Source organism: Colossoma macropomum, unplaced genomic scaffold (assembly GCF_904425465.1).
Source record: "Colossoma macropomum unplaced genomic scaffold, Colossoma_macropomum, whole genome shotgun sequence".
Lineage (NCBI taxonomy): Eukaryota > Metazoa > Chordata > Actinopteri > Characiformes > Serrasalmidae > Colossoma > Colossoma macropomum.
The window spans coordinates 25,029,509-25,048,275 of NW_023494795.1; the positions used below are offsets into that span (position 1 = coordinate 25,029,509).

Below are 18,767 nucleotides of genomic sequence, written 5' to 3' on the forward strand. Positions count from 1 at the left end.
CCCCCTCACAGAATGAGAAAATAAACATATTTTTGTACTAAATTCAACGTTAAATTCTTATTTTTCTTTTCACTTTTTTAAGCAGCAAACTGTACTGTTATATAATATGGTAATAACCAAATTATAAATAAACAAATCATATATATATATATATATATATATATATATATATATATATATACAAACACGCACATATATATATATTATTATATATATATATATATATATTGTGGTCTGCTAGGCCTTCGACTCCTTCGACTTTTTCCCAAAGCCAAAAAGTTTAGGCTCCCAGAGTTCATATACATTTTTTTGAGAAATCATATAAAATATAAAGGCACCTTCATTCATGTTGTTGTCATTTGCAGTTTCAAAATACACTGTTTAAGCAGGACATATTCAGTCTGTCGTGGTAAACACAAGGCTTTTTTCTCAGTGGGTGGGAGAAGGGGGCGTGGCTATGCAAACCAGCCCCTTTTGAAACTCTCTCTGAGTTGAAAACTGGACGGCAGGAAGGAGGTGTGATGATAAGGATGATAACTGTGAGTGACTGAACTGGTGTTTGGTTCACCGTGATCACACGCAGCGCTCTTTCAGTAAGGTGGTCACACCTTAGAGTCCCAGGCGTTTTTAGGGGAATAACTTTTCAGCCTCTAATCGTTGGACATGCCACCTCAAATGGATTATTTCTACCAAGAGTCGAGAGTGCCGTCGGTGTGCTTGGACCAGGACGACGGGCTGGAGCCCGCTGTTAGCTGCATGCTGGTTGGAGACGGTGCTGTTGGCAAAACGAGTATGATTGTGAGCTACACCTCCAATGGCTATCCCTCAGACTACAAACAGACAGCCTTCGACGTCTTCTCAGGTAAGACTTAATCACTTTTGCTTTTCTATAGAGGTCCCATTGAACACAAAGCCTGCATTGTGACTGTTTTTCTGTGTGTTAACTGAATTCTCATTTCTTTACATAGGACAAGTGCAGGTAGATGGTACGCCTGTACGGATTCAACTGATGGACACAGCTGGACAGGTAAGAGTCCTGGACTGACAGGAAAAATTGAATGTTCAGTATTTTTTTTCAATATTGCAGTTTGGAAAATAGTTCAGTACTCAGACTTTCAATACTTTTAATTGTTTATCCTAGCTTAAACAAGCTAGCACCAGGCTAACATTATACTTATACCTACAGTTGAAGAGCTTTCTGTTGGTAAAGATTGATTAAAAAAGACATTTTAACATTTGAAAAAAAATTGTGTTCAATTCAGTAGATGTTCGATAAACAATAACTTTTTGCTGTAGTATCATTTGGTATCAAGCATTGAGGTATCAGTATCAACACTGCAGTTCTGGTCTCACGACAACACAAGTAAATTGGGTCTTGATTGGAGTTGTCATTTTACTGCTTAGCCTGGATTTAGATGTGGGTTGTCCAGATTATCAAACCTCTTAAACTGCAAGATTATTACCCAGTTACTGATGTTAAGACGTTTTGAGGCAATTATGAAACGTATGTTTTGTAAAAATGACAGGCTCACATATGAGCCCTTGCAGTTTAAAGGGTTAAGAATGTAAAAGGCTCGTTTACCTCATTGGAAATGAATGCAGCTGTCTTATCTGTCCATCTTTGGCATTTCAGGAGGAGTTTGACGGCTTCCGCTCGCTGTCTTATGCCCACACGGATGTGTTCCTCCTGTGCTTCAGTGTGGTCAACCCCACTTCTTTCCAGAACATCACCAAGAAATGGATCCCGGAGATCCGCGCCTTCAACCCAAGCTCCCCTATAATCTTAGTAGGAACTCAGTCGGACCTGCTGTTGGACGTCAATGTTCTTATAAACCTGGACCGTTATAAGGTAAAGCCTGTCCTCAGCTCACGGGCACGGAGCCTGGCTGAGAAGATCCGCGCCGCGGAGTATGTAGAGTGTTCAGCTTTGACGCAGAAAAACCTGAAGGAGGCCTTCGACGCCGCCATTTTCGCAGCCATCAAACACAAGGCCAGAAAGGCCAAAAAGATGAGACTTTCGGACAGACGTGCCAAAGCCTTTTCCAAGTGTAGCTGGAAAAAGTTCTTCTGCTTCATCTGACCCCGTGGGTCAAAAAAGAGAACTCTTTGTGTAATTTATTATTTATTTTGGACTTTTGCAATGTAGAATTGATCGATCTGCGAGGACCTTCAGAGAGAGAGCGACCAGCATGTTGGGATGAACTCAACTTTTTGGATTGAAGAACATCTCACCGAACTGCAATTACTGACTCATTCCATGACTTATTGGCTACACATACGTACTAATGACAGGGGTGCATATCATAAGCTGTACAAGAAAGGCTAAGCATAAAATGAACAAGCAGATACAAAATGTACCAAGTCCCAGAGCCCAAATAAATTCAAATAGAGAAGTACTATAAACATTTTATCCATAATAATCACCCAGACAATAACAAATGCCCTCTTGGATTCAACATCTTCACTTAAATCACAGTATAAAAGAGAACTCGCCACATGTAAATGCTCTGAATTTGCATTATCTGGATGGGTGCCCATTCAAAGCTGCGTAGGGCTTCCCGCATGTAGGCGTCTGTGAGAAGCTGGTGGGGACCAGAATGGTTGTCCATTCCCTGTCTTTGTCTTGGGTGCCATCTTGTCAGACAGGACTTTTCATATGCAACAGCTCAAGCTCAAGCTACAGTGTGACTTGTATGCTTTATCTCTTCCTTTTGAACACTTAAAGAGACAAATTCGCGACTACAGGATTCAGTTTATTCAGCCAACCGACATCCCTTGGCCGGCCATTGTTTTGCAAATTGTTATTGCCCAATGAGGTTTATTTTGTTTGAGTCTTCTCCATCAGGACTTTTCTAATGCTTGTTGATCAGTATCCTAGTATCCTTCTTTTTCCCTCCCAGTCGACCTTTTCAATTCACTTCATCTGTTATTTACGTATCTGTAAAGGAACATGAAAGTATGTTTTGAAACTGTAGACCCCCAGCCCACAATGATTTGCTTTGGAGCCATGGTTTGTTTATGTTTTGCAATCTTTATCTTGGGGAGGATTCATTGATAACAATGTGTACACATGATAGAGTGAAATAGTGCTGTTTTTACTAAAACACTACGTTATTCTTCTTGTGGAAGATATTCTAAATGCTGTTAATTTTTTAATGGTTTTAACTGTTTTGATTTAAAGCCATAGGCAAAAACTTTTTTCCCTTTTTGATCACATTCAAGATGAACATCTAAACAGTGTTTTGTTTTCTGATGTGACAATAAACAGGAGTAAAAAATCATTTGCACTTTGTGCTTCTTTCATGCTACAAAGATCTAGCAGGTTTTATTCTGCAGAAAGTACAAAAGTCATTAGTTATTAATGTTTCCAACAGTTTTAATGCTTATACATTAAAGGGCAATTCTGCAAAATTGCAAAATTTCTGCATAATGCAGTCGATACAATGTAAACTACATTATTCAGAGTGCTTTTATGTGAAAAGCTCTTCTGGAGAATGTGTCAAAATTGTTTTACAGTGGTGTTGATTGGAACCAGATATTGGAAGCATTTAATGCTTCTAAAAGGTCCCGCACAGAAAATGATTACATCAAATTATTATGATACCTGATGCCTGAGACACTGATCTATAATAGTTTTGAGAAAAAAACTATTTAAATGTATTTTTTCAAAATTAATTAATAGCGAAGAGTAGTGTAAGGCAAATTAGTCTCCACACAAAATGTAATTTTTCAGATTTTCTACTATTTCACTGTTATCAACACAGCATATACAAACTCTTTAGGTTCACTGGTCATTTTGCATAGTAAATAAAATGACTGTGATTGGAAGATTTTGGTGAAGGAGACCAAAGTTTTTTCTACAATTTGTTCTTGAGAAAAGCCCAAAGAAAAAATTACATCAGATTCATGATGTGTTCCTAAACCGCAGAATTATTCACATCTTTGTGCTCTTCAGTGTGTGTAGATACTGTTCTTACCTAAGAACAAATCCCACATAAGAAAACATTGGTAAATATCAGAGTCTTTGTAAAAACTGTGTAAGTGGGTTTTGAGAAGAATTTCTTCTTAAGAACAGTTGTTGAATGAGGCTCATTGTTACCCCTGGTTTCTCTCACCACCATTCTCAAGAAATCTTGTTGGTAAGTTTTGTTACAAAACACCATTTCAAATCAAATCACTCTGAATGACTTTGTTAACATCTGACAACTATGAAGTGACAACTGTGTGACGACAAATGCTTTTTTTGATAAAGTAAACATTTGGGTCAGTGTTGTTCCCCACTTCAGGTTCTGGAGTATCTACTTTAAATGTTTAAATGTTTTTCTGCTTCTAATTCAGCTAATCAGGTACTTAGAAAGTCCTTCCTGATTTGAAATGGGTCAGTTAGAGCAGGGCAAACTGTGCTTGGCAGGGCAGGGCGACTCTAGGAGCAGGACTGAAAAACTGGGTTATTCTAAGCTTATCTAAAGGGTACATGGAACAGTGGTGTAACCCATTTGGAGGGGCAAGGACAAGGGGGCCGACAGTGACTAGGCCCCCTAAAATCTTTATTCATTAATTACAAATCAGAAATCTTAAACAGGTAGTAGAACAGACATTTAGGTTAATGTTAGAAGCTACTGACTGGAGTGGTGTGCTTTGAAAGCATCAACCTGTTTGAGACAATAGCAAGTAAACAAGCAACATTGTCTCTTTTTTAATTTTTGTATGGAGGGACAATTATTTTTTCTGCCACAGGACCTCATCAAATCTTAGTTACGCCTTTGACATGCAAGCTGGTTCAGTTTGGTCATAAATCCAGCATTGCAGCTCACTGTAACACAGCTCAAAATACATACTATTTATGTACGGTGATTAAAAAAAATCTAATTTACAAATTCAGTGAAATTTTCCACTTTCCCAAATGCAAAGACATGTTTGGTGTCTGAAGTTCTTTAGTTTTGAACTGGAGCTAGACAAATAGACAAAAAATCACTCTTAAAAAAGATGGTTCTTCAAAGGTTACTTAGTAAATGCAATGGTTCTATATAGAACCATACACACCCAAAGAACCATTTGCATGCTTAAATGGTTCTTTGCAGGGTGAAGATTGACCAAAAATTGTATACAAGCTTGACATCGCAACAATAGCAGAACCCTTTTTGGCGCTATATAGTGCCATTTTCAAAACGTTTTATATAGAACCATATAAAATACATTATCCACCAATCTGAAGAACATTTTCACCATGCAAAGAACCATTTAAGCATGCAAATGGTTTTCTGATGGTTCATGGTTCTATATAGAACCCTTGCCTTTACTAAAGAACCCTTAAAGAACCATCTTTTTAAGAGCAATGTTGCATAGCCTAGCTGAAAACAGTAGTAGCAGCCATCTTGAATTGACAAGATTTAGACATGCAGATTGTGCAACGCTAACCAACGATCATAATTACATTAGCTCTACATTAGACTTGTAGCTCAAATGCTGAAGAAGCAAAGTTCAGATGCCGTCTGTTGGCCCTTCAAGAAAAAGAGTGAATCAGCTTGCTGGTTATACCGCAAGCAGGTTATTGAGCCAAATGCTGCAAACAATTTATGAGATTTCTGTCAAATTTTACAAGTGATTTCAGATATGTTTTTGAAATGGTAATTTGACCTTCAGTTTCTGGTTTTTTGTCTCCGACCATGAATGGAAACAGCTGCCTGGCAATGCTGCAGAGATGGCTGCCGAGTGAACAGCCTTTCCTGTGAGGACCTTGACCAAACTCACAGCTCAATGGCAAAACTAATTACCGGCATATTTATGCTGTCTCAAAGGTAAGCTAAGCTGAACTTTATCTGGGTCACTATATTTGCCAAAAATCCTCCTTGTATGATGTCTAATGGTAATGTTACAGAGAAATGTTAAGACCTCTTACTTTTCTTAACTTAGCTGCTGAAAGTTAGCTTGAAACATCAGTCAGATTAAAGACAGTGAGACAAGACTCACATTTGTGATTAAAACATTATGTAAAGCTAAATGTTAACGCACTCATACATGTCATTCTCTGTTTTGTTTTATTAAAGTTTGCTAAAAGACCTCAGCATTGCTCTGACTAGTGTTAGCCTTAACATAAGCTCATCTGTTGCTCAGACCTCCTACTTATTAGACATGAAAAGTGTTTTTACATAGAGACTAAATGATTGCCCTGGTTTGATTTATGTAGATAGCAGTATGTCATACAGTGTCAGAAACGACATAAGCAAATCTATTTGACATTATTTAACTCAGTGCAGTTTGAGGAAAGTGTTTGATGATTCAGGCATGGGGTTTGTTCAATGCTAACATGTCTGCACTGAACATCTTGTAAAACATTTTTAAATTACGAATGTTTCAAACTTCTGTATGTGCTTCTAATTGCCCTTTGTACTACTATATTTTTTGGTCTCTTTGCCAATGTGCAAAATACCACACAGTATTTTGGGGGTCCCATGCTGGCTGGCTAATCCAGAGTTGGCTGGCTTCTAACTCACTTGCCATAGCAGCACTGATGCTAGCTTCATTGGCAACAAAATGTTTAGTTTAACAATTCTTCTTTTGGAAATGCTAAATTCTAGTTTGATATTGTGGTCTTTGACACATTAACTGAGATCTTACACACCTCCTCTTGTGTCTTCAGTTTGAGAAATGAGTAACAATTCACCAGTTTCATGGGACATTGGGCACATTTTTACATTTACAAATATGCTGCGGCATATTGTAAAGATTTGCAGAGGTATCTCGGGTGTAGTTACAATTGCTGGGCTATGAAGGACCAACTGGGTGAATCAGTTTGCTACAGCGCCACCATGAGGCAGACCAGTGCTGCAGCTCTAGTTAGTTGAGAATACTAAAGACAGAAGCTCACTGTTTCAAGGATGAGGCAGCTAAACAATGACCTTTCCTTGAATTTGTATTTGAGCGTCTATTTTACCCTAGTGAACAACATAATGTCATAATAAGTTTATTTTCATGGAACCCCAACAATTTTCATTTTGAGACATTCAGGTTTCCGAGAGGTAATTTAAGGGGAACCACACACCTAGAACTTCCTGTATTTTGTACATTGCCTTTAGCACAAGTGTTAGAGAAGGTAAGCCTATATAGCCTGTACTGAAAATTTGACAAACATGCCTGAAATAACTGAGATCGGACTTTCCTGAATTTTGCAGTTGAGGACTTCTGCTGTTTCTAAGTCAAAGCCACACAGCTCATGATTCGTTTTCATAGTTCCAGTGTAAAATATATGACTGAAATGAAGGCTACTACAAACTTTCACTTGGTGTTGATGTGCATTCTGTCTTAAAGGGTCCATTTCATGGAAAACTGAATTTTCTCCGTTTATTTAAAAATAAGAGTTTGCTGTATTACATAAACTCTGTTAGCTCAAATAGTACAGTTCACTATCCAGTCCATATATAGAAACTAAGCTGCAAAAACAGCCTGTTTTGAAAACACTGTTTTCATGATATCATGAAAACGTTTATTTATTTTCCTCCTATTCAGTCAACACCAGCTTAGCACTGTCCACTCAAGCCTAACTTGTAAAGAGGATTTCAGTCCAAACTACTTTCGGTAACAAAAACTTGCTGTTGGCAAATGGTCACCCAAAAATTTATTATGATTGTTATTCGTACATAAACCCACACAAAAACATTATAAGTGGACCTCAGGAAAAAAATAACATGGAAGAAAACTGTAAGAAATGGGCTCTTTAAAATAAAAGTGAAGCATTAACAATTCGATTATAAAATGGCCTTAGGTCAGGTAAGGGGTGCTCTTAGCAGCCCTAGTGTGTGATCCAGCTGAGCAAAAGCTTTAGGGCCATCTGAATATTACAGGCTAGAATATGAGACTGAGTTAACTCTGCTGGGGAAAACCTGGGTAATATAGAATAAGATGACCAGTCTGAATCTGAAAACAGGCTAAAAGAGCTATAGGCAGACCTAGCACAAGTGACAACAGTTGTCATTAGGCGGAAACTTTATTTCAGGCCAAGCTGCCAGTGAAGACTTCTTCCTGTTCCAGTTCACAATGCCTGCTGCAGACAGAAGTTTACAACTTTATAAAGAGTACACAGAATATCCTGTTCAAACACACCGCTCTGAATGGCTGAATGGGTATTGTCTCATTCAGGTAAAACAGGACTCATCATCAGGGTACTTGCGTTCATCTAGATCAAATGACTCACTGGCAGAGCAAATCTTTGTGACTATATGTGAAAGCACCTTAGTGAATCATGTTTTTAATCCATTTCCTCCTTCTCTTTTTCTATTTAATTGACATTTCAGCATTAGAATGGGAAAATAGGGTGTGGAAAAATACTTTTGATATGTTACATATATATATATAGAATGTTAACACATCCTCCACAATTACTAAATTGAGGAATATAAAATAAAACAAAAAATAACATATTGGGGAATATAAAATAAACGGTGTGTTAAGCTACGATACATTTTATGATTTATTTTATTTTTTTTCAATATCTCACTCAGCTAATAAATAAAAATTGTGCATATTAGAATATGCTCCCTGTAGGAGATGTGTTAACTTATTTTCACTTAGAAAATCAACAAAATGTTTAATTTAAATGTTTAAATATTGTAATTTGAATATAAAGAGTTTGAATAAAAAGGTTGTTTTTCAAAATGCAATATAGACCACTTTCAGGGTTTTTCTTTTTTTTCCATGATATATGTTGTTGGGAGTGGGCTTTACACACAGAAGAAATATCAGTGCTGTATTATGATTAATACCACTATTATTAGAGGAATAAAAGTGTGTTTTTGCATTATACTTCAGCTGTTGTTCTTCTGAAAAGCTTGTTATATGTAAGCAGTGTTAATCAGAAAGTAAAAGTGTAATGTCTAATAAGACAGTGATCTCTCTCTCCCTTTCTCCCTCTCCCTCTCTCTCTCTCTCTCTCTGACACATACACAGATATACACATTTAGTGCACCTGTACTGATACTACTTTCTTCATATTGTGCAACAGGAACCATGTTTGACAGGTTCATGTTCCCAGGAGCTCTGAGGTGTTCCTCTGGCTTTGTGGTTCAGGGACGGTTACTCACCTCTTTGTTCGGCTCCTTTCCCGCCCCCTTTCCCAGGGCTCAGGCTAAACAGAGCAGCGCCTTCCCTGGCGCCGTGCCAGTTTCAGACTTTCTGAGTTTCACTGATGTCATTCAGTGTAAAGGCTGAGGTGGAAGGTGCTGCACTAAGGCTGCTGCCTGGGTCTAGTCCTGCTCATGTTGTATCACCATGCCAGACACTGAGTCATTTTTCTCATGGAATTCAATATAAATAAATAAATAAAAAATACTCTTTATTGAATGCAGTTTTTGTTAACAGTTTAAACTTTTACAAAAAAAGAGATTCAAAAGTTATAATAAATTAAATAAAAACACAAAATATAAGTCTTAAAAATTATAATGAAGAAGTATGACCAACATAAATGATTACAAAATAGGGCTACCACTGACGCACAAATCTAAATAAACCAAAACCAAAACTTAAAAAATGTGCTTAGAATGCATCTTAAAATTACTGTTAAAGAGCGTTTGATGGACGTCTTGTGGCAAGGAGTTCCAGAGCTTCCGAGCACAGAAACAGAAAAAAGCCTCCTGACCTCTGTTACGTAAAATACATGGGAACATTCTGAAGGCACGTTATGACCGCCAACACTGACCATAGCAGAAGCTGCTGTTCATAAATGTGTCTTGTGTAGACTGTAGATTGGACTCTCTTAAACAGTGTATGGGGCTCAGTCACACTTCTGCACACGGCAATCATCAGCTAATGATCCTGTTCTTCACAATCTGTGTGAGATCAGGGAAAGCAAGAGGACCTCCAGGACCTGGACTGAGAAAAGTGTTTCACTTTTTAACTGATTATATTTACTTACTTGTATAGAGACAGTTTCAAAAACTGAAAGAGATTCTGATCAACAAATCTGCACTGTAAACTGACAGTTTCGACGTGCACTCATGTCTCACAGCTGTTGTCTGTGGATTTGCCTGCAGGCAATAACGTTACTCACTCCTGCCCCAACTGCCATGCTTCACAGAGATCTCCCCAGTTTCGGTGTGTGGCTTATAAACTGTCATGTTTTCACTTCACACAGAGGTGCTGTGTCACATTGCAGCAGTCCACAACATGTGCAATGGCTTAATACGCACAACAGCCCAGAAGAAACCTTTTTTAATTGAAAATATTTTTTTAATTTTTGATAAAAGAATGCATAAACAGTTTTTGAGTGCTTTAGTGGATGATGTGAGTTAAATACATGTCTGGAGCTCTGCTCTGAAATGAACAAGCACCCACTGCTCATATCTGTTACGTGTCATTACATTTTTACATCAAAGCATGATTCCTGACCTTCAAACAGCAGCCTTTCCAGAAACCTGACGAGCTGATAATCACTTCAAAGCTTCAATATCAGCCTTGTTACGGTCACTGACGGAGCTGGATTTGTGCCATTATCTTTTCAGTCTCATCATGGCTTGATTGGATTGACTGCTGTGAGGATATCAGGCTGACCATTGAACCAAGTGTCTCTATTTGTTACTCTTAGCCCCTCTCACTGCCTGTCCTGTCGAAAAAGTATTGGGCAACAGCACATTGAGCAACTGAGGACTTGGCTTAGTCAACATAATCGGGATGCAACATTATCACCTGCTACATTGTAATCTGCTTTTTGGAAAAGCATGAAATTGAGCTCACTCATTTCTTTCAGTGTATAGTGATGCATCACTACCTCCAACTATGAGAAGTTACCATAAAGAAGTTAGTACTTACTAGAAAAAAGGTCTATGAATTTCTGCCTCCTAAATCATGATGTGACTTTTTTGATGATTGACAACATTTCACATGACAAATTGCACACACACCATTTTACATTGCCATGTCTTTATTGAACATATGATTTAAGCAGCCAAAACATTGATGGACATTGATGGATGAAGAGTGAGAACCTTTATATTCAGTAAACTGGGGCCTTATTTATTGGCAATAACCCGATGATCAATCCTGTGCAGTGATCATGAGGTATTTTGACCTATTCCTTTATTTCCTGTTTCTGTTACTGTATATTTTTGAGAGAAGTCGCTTTAATGACCTGCTTTAGATCACAAAGGGATTGGGTGTTAGGACTCTTACACTGCCATTCTAAAATACAGAATTTCTTCTGTTTGAGCTCCAATTTACTCCTGTGTTTTAGAGCATTATTGTGTTATCACTTAACCTCTTCTCAGATAACAGACAGGTGGTGTGTGGAGAATATCGTGATACAACTTGTTTCACATGTTTCACAATTGGGATGTGGTTTTGGTGTTCTGCTGTCTCCAGACATAATGCTGTGGGCATTTATTTATTAGTTTATCTTTGTCTCCCATTTGCCCAAAGAGCATTGTACCAGTAATGGTCCAAAAACTTGAGATCGGCTGCAGTTTTTCCCCTCTTATATCCACAAGTTTTGTGGTGTTTCCGTACTTGGAAGGTTTGGTTTGATTAAAACGAATCCTGACGTGATTTCTCTGTTAGTGCTGTTCATTATAACAAGTGTGAATGCTGGCATTTAAACTCTGGTTCACCAAATAAATCGACTGAGACTCCCCTGAAGAGGTAGATCTCAACTGCTTCCCACATATTAATCCAGTTCTTGTTACAAATGTTTGTCACAAAATTTGCCCAGTCAGTTGTGACCTTTGCTCTATATGACTTCAGTTTACATCTTCTGGTTGGATGTTAAATATGTGTGAACACTAAGCAAACCAGAACTAAAATGCAACAAGTTTTCTTTGGCCCAGACTAAGGGAAACAGGCTACAAATCCACAACACAATGGTAGACTCAAACACAGACATCACCAATTGCGAGAAGCGCCTGCAGATCCTAGCTGTGACTCATGGGCTCTTTGTCACTTGTTTGAGAATTGTGTGGTGAGCCCTTGCCATGATCTTGGCAATTTAATGAAGCTCAACAACTGTTTTCCACTTAAAATTTCTTTAAATTAGGCCACACCATTGTGTTTTTGGGAGGAACTCTGTTGTGCAGAGGTGGTAACCAAAATGGTGTGTTGTTAATATGACAGGGCAAGTCAAACTCACACCCTGGTTGGAACATGTGACATATATCTGCAAATTTTAGCACACAAATTCTATTTATATGATGAGTTTTACCAGCTGGGAAAAATAAAAAGACATACCTTTTGCACCGGCCACATTTTATGTTTTATTTTTTCCCTTGGTATGTTAAATTCAGCCAATAAACAAAAATCGAGTGCTAAAATATGCAGAAGGGTGTTCTCTGTAGATGTATTAACTTACTTTCAATTAGGAAACATGCAGTTTGACCGCAGGCACCCAAATGTTTGCATACAACTGTACTTTTGCTTTTATCATCCATAATAGTTTGAACCAGTCGATCAATAAAATACTGTGTGACGTTTGGTAAATAATACTCTTCGACTTCACATATGGAGAATACAGAAATCCAGATAATAACAAAAGTATCACAGATGTTCTCACAGCTGCAACCTGATATGTGTAATACCCAAAATCACTGAACCATGTCAGTAGAAACACATGATCTCCCTTAGGTAGTTTCGCAAATCATAATTGTTTCGTACAGTGTAGCAAAACATGGCCAAATTTGCATGAAAATGTTGTGATAGGTCTGATCACAGCAGACAGGACACCAGAGGTGTGTCCTAGTCTGGGAATTAATGGGTGTTGCCATTCTCACACTCTTTGTTTAGGGGAGGGGGTGATGTGACTCATGGTGACTTTGGCTCAATAGTACAACGACAAGTGGGGACAAGACGCTAACAGTAACCAGCAGAATCCCACACTTACACATGCGTTGGAGCTGAAGGGAAGAGAAAGTGACATCAGGGTTTGTTTACCCCTGGTGAATGGTCTTGGGTACATGAGTCTGGATGAACTAGCGATGAGTGAAGTGTAGCCATCAAGTAAGAGTCCTACTCTATAATTTAATTCAAATTAAGTTAATTAATTTGTTTATTCATTTAGTCATTTATTAGCATTGCTGCTGTTGTTAAATGTAATTATTAGACATACAGTCACCCCCATGCAAAATGTATAAGAATTCGAATAAAGGCAGTTCACACTGTAAAGGCCTCATGACAAACCTTTTTTATATCTTGCCTGTAACCAGCCCACAGTTCTGGAGACCTTGCACTAGCGCTGAAGCATCACCCAGCACTTTGCAGTTTACGCTATATTTCCAAAGGTATTCAGGCAGCCCTTCTAATTAGTGAATTTAGCTGCTGGTGCACATTGCAACAACCTGCTATTTTAGCATGTGAAATTATCTAAAATCTAGTCAGTATATCTAATACTTCTCATTTTGAGAATGTTGTATGCTTATTATAAGATTATTTAACTTATGTCTGCATATTTTAAGTGATTTTAGTAAGTCAAATTATCTCACTACATTGGCAGACATCTTTACATGTTTCAAGCATATTTCTTACAACAAACAAAATGATCTGCCAATATAGTCAGATCATTTTACCAAATAAAATCACTCAAAACAAGTAGAAAATATCTTAAAATGAGAAATTTTGGATCTATCGACTAGATTTAACACTATTTCTTGCACCCATTATTGACACAGGTATTCAATTCTACACACAAAACATGTATAATCTTCATAGAAAAGCACTGCAGATTGAATAGGTTGCTCTGGAGCAGCTAGGCTTACATGGGCCTAAGATCATCATGCTAAATACAAAGAGTCCCCAGCGCTGGACTGTGGAACAGTGGATCTTTGCTCCCTGGAGTGATGGAGCTCCATCCAGTACCTTTGGGATGAGCTGGAATGGAGCTTGTGATCCAGAACTAACCATCCAACGCCAGTACCTGACCTCACTAATGCTCTTGTGGCCGAATGCAATCAAATCCCCATAGCAATGTTTCAAAATCTGGTGTAGCACCTTCCCAGGAGAGTAGAGGCTGTTACTGCAGTAAAGTGGGGACAAACTACCTTTGATTTCAGAGAAAAAGCTGGATGAGCAGGCGTCTACAAACATTTGGAAATACAATGTAGCTATAAAAGCATCTCTACCTTAAAGATACTACACACATACAATTCAACCCCATTAAACTGAAAAAAAAAACTTTAAGAGAACTATAACTTTAAGACTACAAGCTTTTTTAGGATGCAGTGTTAACAGTCTAGCAGTATCTATATGGTAGGCAGCCTACTGATCAGTGTGGTGGTTCCATTTTATGGGGTTTCAATAATGCTTTTAACAGCCTCTTCACAGCACTGCTACGTCAAACTAGTGTTAGCCACTAAGCATGTAGTAGAGGTGAGAAGCAGCTAGACAATCTGTTCAGTCTGTAAGCTATTAAGGTAATACTAAACTCCTTCAATCAGTGTGAAGCTATTTGGCTAGACAAGTTATTATATTGGCTATTTCAGAGTTGATTAACCCCTTAAATCATTGATATTAATTCAGTTATTAAACTTAACATTCAGTTATTAAACTCAAAGTCAATGTGAATCAGAAATCATTACGCTTTTTCCTTCAGTAGGGTCATGTATTTCTAAGTGAAATGCAGTATCAGGGAGGATCTTTGAGCTAGCTAAGCATTTTTACTCGATAATAGGCGTGGGTGTAAGAAGGGGAGGGGGTGAAATATAGCATTATTAGTTAATATTCTTTTCCCAGCAGGGTTGTGCACAGTGATGTAATAAAAATTCAGAATATATTTACGAAGTAGGCAAAAGTCACCACACTTCAACCAAAGACTTCAGGAAAACAAGAATTTTGTCTAGGGATTATAACTAGGAACTGAAACTAATAAAGTAAAAAAAAGGTCAAATTTGAATTCACTTGACTCAAAGACTTATTATTCAGTAACTACAATGAAACTAAAAGTTATATAGTTAATAAAGTCAGGAACTAAAGCGTGGATCCACATTTGAGACCTAAGGTTAAACTCCAGGGGTCTGTATGTGGGTCCACACTTTAGTTCCTCATTCTCAGAACTACATATATATGACACATACGCATCACAGCAGTTACTACAGTCAGATCCAAAAATATTTGGACATCAAAGTTATTATTTTAGCTGTCCACTTAAGCATATTGGAGTTGAAATTACATAGTGAATATGAGCTCAAAGTGCACACTTTCAGCTTTACTTTGAGGGAATTTAAATCCAAATTGTGTTGATGGTCTAGGAAATGAACGAGGCTCCCCTTTTAAGTGGCTCAAAAGTAATTGGACAAACTAACATAATCATAAATTAAATTGTCATTTTTAATTCTTGGTTGCAAATCATTTGTAGTCAATGACTACCTAAGTCTGGCACTCATAGACATCAACAGACGCTGGGTTTCCTCACTGGTAATGCTCTACCAGGTATTTACTGTCTTCAGTTCTTGCTTGTTCTTGAGGCATTTTACCTTTCGTTTTGCCTTCAGTGCTTCAGCAGTCACATCATCAATAAATACATGCCCTTGCCATAACACTACCTCCACCATGTTTGGCAGATGAGGTGGTATGCTTTGGATCATGCTCAGTTCCTTCCCTTCTACATATACTTCCTTCTTTATTTTATCTGCCCACAAGATGTTCTCCCAAATTCAGTAAATTATTTGTTTGACCTCAGGTTTGTTTACATGTTGGGTTTTTTTCTTTTGAAAAACATAGTCTAGTCTTCCTGTTTTTGAGGCTTACTAATGTTTTTTGGTACCAATGGTCTTGTGGAAAACCATCTGTATTGACTTTGGTGAAGTCATAACTTGCCTTACACAGATACATATGTGTGTTCTTGATCTGGCCAACTGTTGTTGTAAGGGGTTTTTCTTCACTAGGAAAAAAATTCTTCTGTCATTCAACACAGTTGTTTTCTGTGATCTTCCGGGCCTGAGCTCACCAGTGCATTCTTTCTTCTCAAGAATGCACCAAATAGTTGATGTGGCCTCTCTTAACATTTTTGATGTCTGATGGGTTTGTTCAGATTTCATACTGAGACTTAACAACAGATTTTAAATGAAAATGCCACCTTTGTAATCAACTCCAGATTTTTTATCTGCTTACTACTAATTCAAAAAATGAGGGAACAACACACATATGGCCATGGAACAGCTGATTAGCTAAGTGTCCAAGCACTTTTGAGCCACTATAATTGGGGGAAAGGGGGGGCTATGTATGAAAATGGAAGTAATTTTTGATTTTCTCCACAGAGAAGTTGCAGCAAGTCTCAGTTCAACATCTTTCTGGCCTTTATCTCCAGCTTGCCAGCAGCCTGCTCCATCTGTGATTACTGTCACATATCTGAGACTAACATGTGGAACAGCTGCATACTTTCAACAAGGATGACATCTGCTGTTATATTTTTCAGGTTAAATGACAGCCTGCTGTTTAACTATGGTGAAAGGAATGCGACCAGTCAGACTACAAATGCTCAGTGATTATCCATTAATTACATAAATATAAACAGATAAAGTGACAGATAAAAAGAAAAATATCTAGTTATTTAGATAAAGCTTTATTCATACATTTATTTATTTAACAACCAACCATCCATTTAATGACTCAGTTATTTCAGATTAACAGTGGCAGCTCTACCACTTGTCTTCCAGAATAGGGAAGCTTGTTCAGAGCTCTGTTATTTCAGAACGAGTGAGGTTAGATTGCTCCCTCTTAACCTCAAGGTGCACGTACACGTGTGTGTTACTGATGATGAAAACACCTGTTGCAGAGCCTTTCTGAAAGTCTACACTCACCTGACCGGCTCGACAAGCCCTTTCCCAGCATCTCCTCTGAGTCCACTGAGCTAAAGGAGCCGGTCTGACCAGATGAACACTTACTTCATTTGTCTGTGCATACACAGCCAACATGGCACAGAGCACTGCCTGACCACACCGACATCCGCTTCCTCAAACCCAGCTGTCTGAAAGTGTTTCTCAGCTCAGAAACTGCCCTCTTGATCATATGATACACATATTCAAAAGCTCCGTAATCAAAAGTCGAGTAGCCTAAACTCATTCTCAAGTACAAAAGTCACTTCACTGGAAGTGAATGTAGGCTAAATTAAAAGTGCTGACTTCCTTATAGAACTGTAGGGGAACTCCTGGGTACAGTCCTCAGGAATTGAAGTTCATTAGGTTTTGTGGATCTTTTTGGTAAAAAAGAAATGCTGAAACTCCAAAGTGAGAACTGAAAGCTACAAAAAAAAAAAAACATAATAAGAAGAAAATTATTTCCTCGATGCGAATGACTAAAATGTAACTGAGTATAAAGCAGGTTCATTTCATCACACATACACTTGAGTACAATAAAAAAATCACATATCACTACTCTTACAAATCTATCAAAATGTGATAGAACTATAGTACAAATTCAGTAAATTATATTTTGACCTGTTGTACCCACATAGATGCTAGAAAGCTACTTATAGTTGTACAGCTACAATTTTGGCTGTATTAAAAAAGGTTTGCCTTTTTTCTCTTGTTTTTTCCATGTTTGCACAAAGACTCATTATAACTATCATAAAGTTAGTCACAGTGCTTTTTTGTTACTAAGATCATTTAAAAGAAAGTATTTTTGTGCTTTAACTCAAGTAAAGGACTTGCTCAGCTACCAAGCATGTCTCTTGGAGATAGGGGGGGGGGCAGAAGAAAGGAGATAGAGGGATAGAAAAACAGGGAAAGAGCGAAAGAGAGATAAGAGAGACAGATGAGAGAATAAGAGCAAGAGAGGGGAAGAAAAAGGAACAGAGAGGACATAACTGGGTGGAAGAGAGAAAAAGAGGGAGAGAAAGACTAGAAAGAGAGGGAACAGAGATAGACAGGCAGATAAAGGGAGAGGGCAAATAGAGAGATGAGAGGAAAAGAGAGACATACAGAGGTAGAGAGAGAGGAGAGAAAATAAGAGAGAGAGAGAGAGAGAGAGAGAGAAGGGGTCAGAGGAACAGAGAAAGAGGGATAGAAAAAGAGAGAAAGGGATAGAAAAAGAGGCTGAGAGAAGAGAAAAAACAAAGCATAAGAAAGAGAGAGGAAAGATAGAGTGTGTGTGTGTGAGTGAGTGAGTGAGAGAGAGAGAGAGAGAGAGAGAAGAGAAGAAAGCAAGAGAAGAAAGGCTAGAAAGAGAGGGAGAGAGAGCAGAGAAAAAGAGACATACAGAGACAGACAGGCAGATAGAGGGAGAGGACAAACAGAGAGATGAGAGGAAAACAGGGACATACAGAGGGAGAGAGAGACAGAGAGAGAGCAGCGCTAGATGAAAAACAGAAAGGTATTAGCAATTAAAGCTGACATGCTTTAAACTCAGACCATCTCAGTTAAATACTGCCCCACAGTTCTCTGGAGTATCTCAGGTATTGCAGGCGAGCAGTTAGAACACCTGTCTCCACGTTTAGGCACACTTCAGTTGACCCTGTAAGAAGCTGTTTAGAAAGGGAGCTCAGAGCCAAAATTCAAATGAAAAGCTGAGCTGTGGGGAGTGGTGGTGGGGAGGGGCTATCTGGTGTAAGTTCTGAGAGAGGCGCGGGGGATGGAGGGCGTTTTGAAAAGCACAGCAGTGAGCCTTTTAAATACAGTTACCTCCTGAGGACCAGCAGCTGAATCAGAAACATGAGGTGGACATTTGAGAAGCTACTCCTTATTTAAGAGCTCCCCTATGGGCTTTGCAGAATATGTGCTTTGCCTGCAGAAGCTCAGAACTGTAATGTGATTTCATGCATACAGAAACAGGTCTGAGTTATAGGTCCGCGGTTATACAGCACA

The 18,767-nt window shown here is 38.3% G+C and overlaps 1 protein-coding gene across 1 annotated transcript; it reads left to right on the forward strand.

Annotated features, from left to right (window-relative positions):
- The first annotated feature begins 511 nt into the window (after nucleotides 1-511).
- Nucleotides 512-3,281, forward strand: rhov (ras homolog family member V). Its single transcript, XM_036581975.1, has 3 exons — nucleotides 512-862; nucleotides 969-1,027; nucleotides 1,634-3,281. Exons 1-3 carry the CDS (start codon nucleotides 664-666, stop codon nucleotides 2,078-2,080), a joined length of 705 nt encoding a protein of 234 aa, XP_036437868.1. The 5' UTR covers nucleotides 512-663; the 3' UTR covers nucleotides 2,081-3,281.
- The last annotated feature ends 15,486 nt before the right edge of the window (nucleotides 3,282-18,767 follow it).

Excerpts from the sequence above, each read along its gene's own strand:
- rhov (XM_036581975.1), top strand. The coding sequence starts at position 664 with ATGCCACCTCAAATGGATTATTTCTACCAAGAGTCGAGAGTGCCGTCG. Across the intron at positions 863-968 it reads AGCCTTCGACGTCTTCTCAG|GACAAGTGCAGGTAGATGGT; the intron begins GTAAGACTTAAT and ends TTCTTTACATAG. Across the intron at positions 1,028-1,633 it reads TGATGGACACAGCTGGACAG|GAGGAGTTTGACGGCTTCCG; the intron begins GTAAGAGTCCTG and ends TTGGCATTTCAG.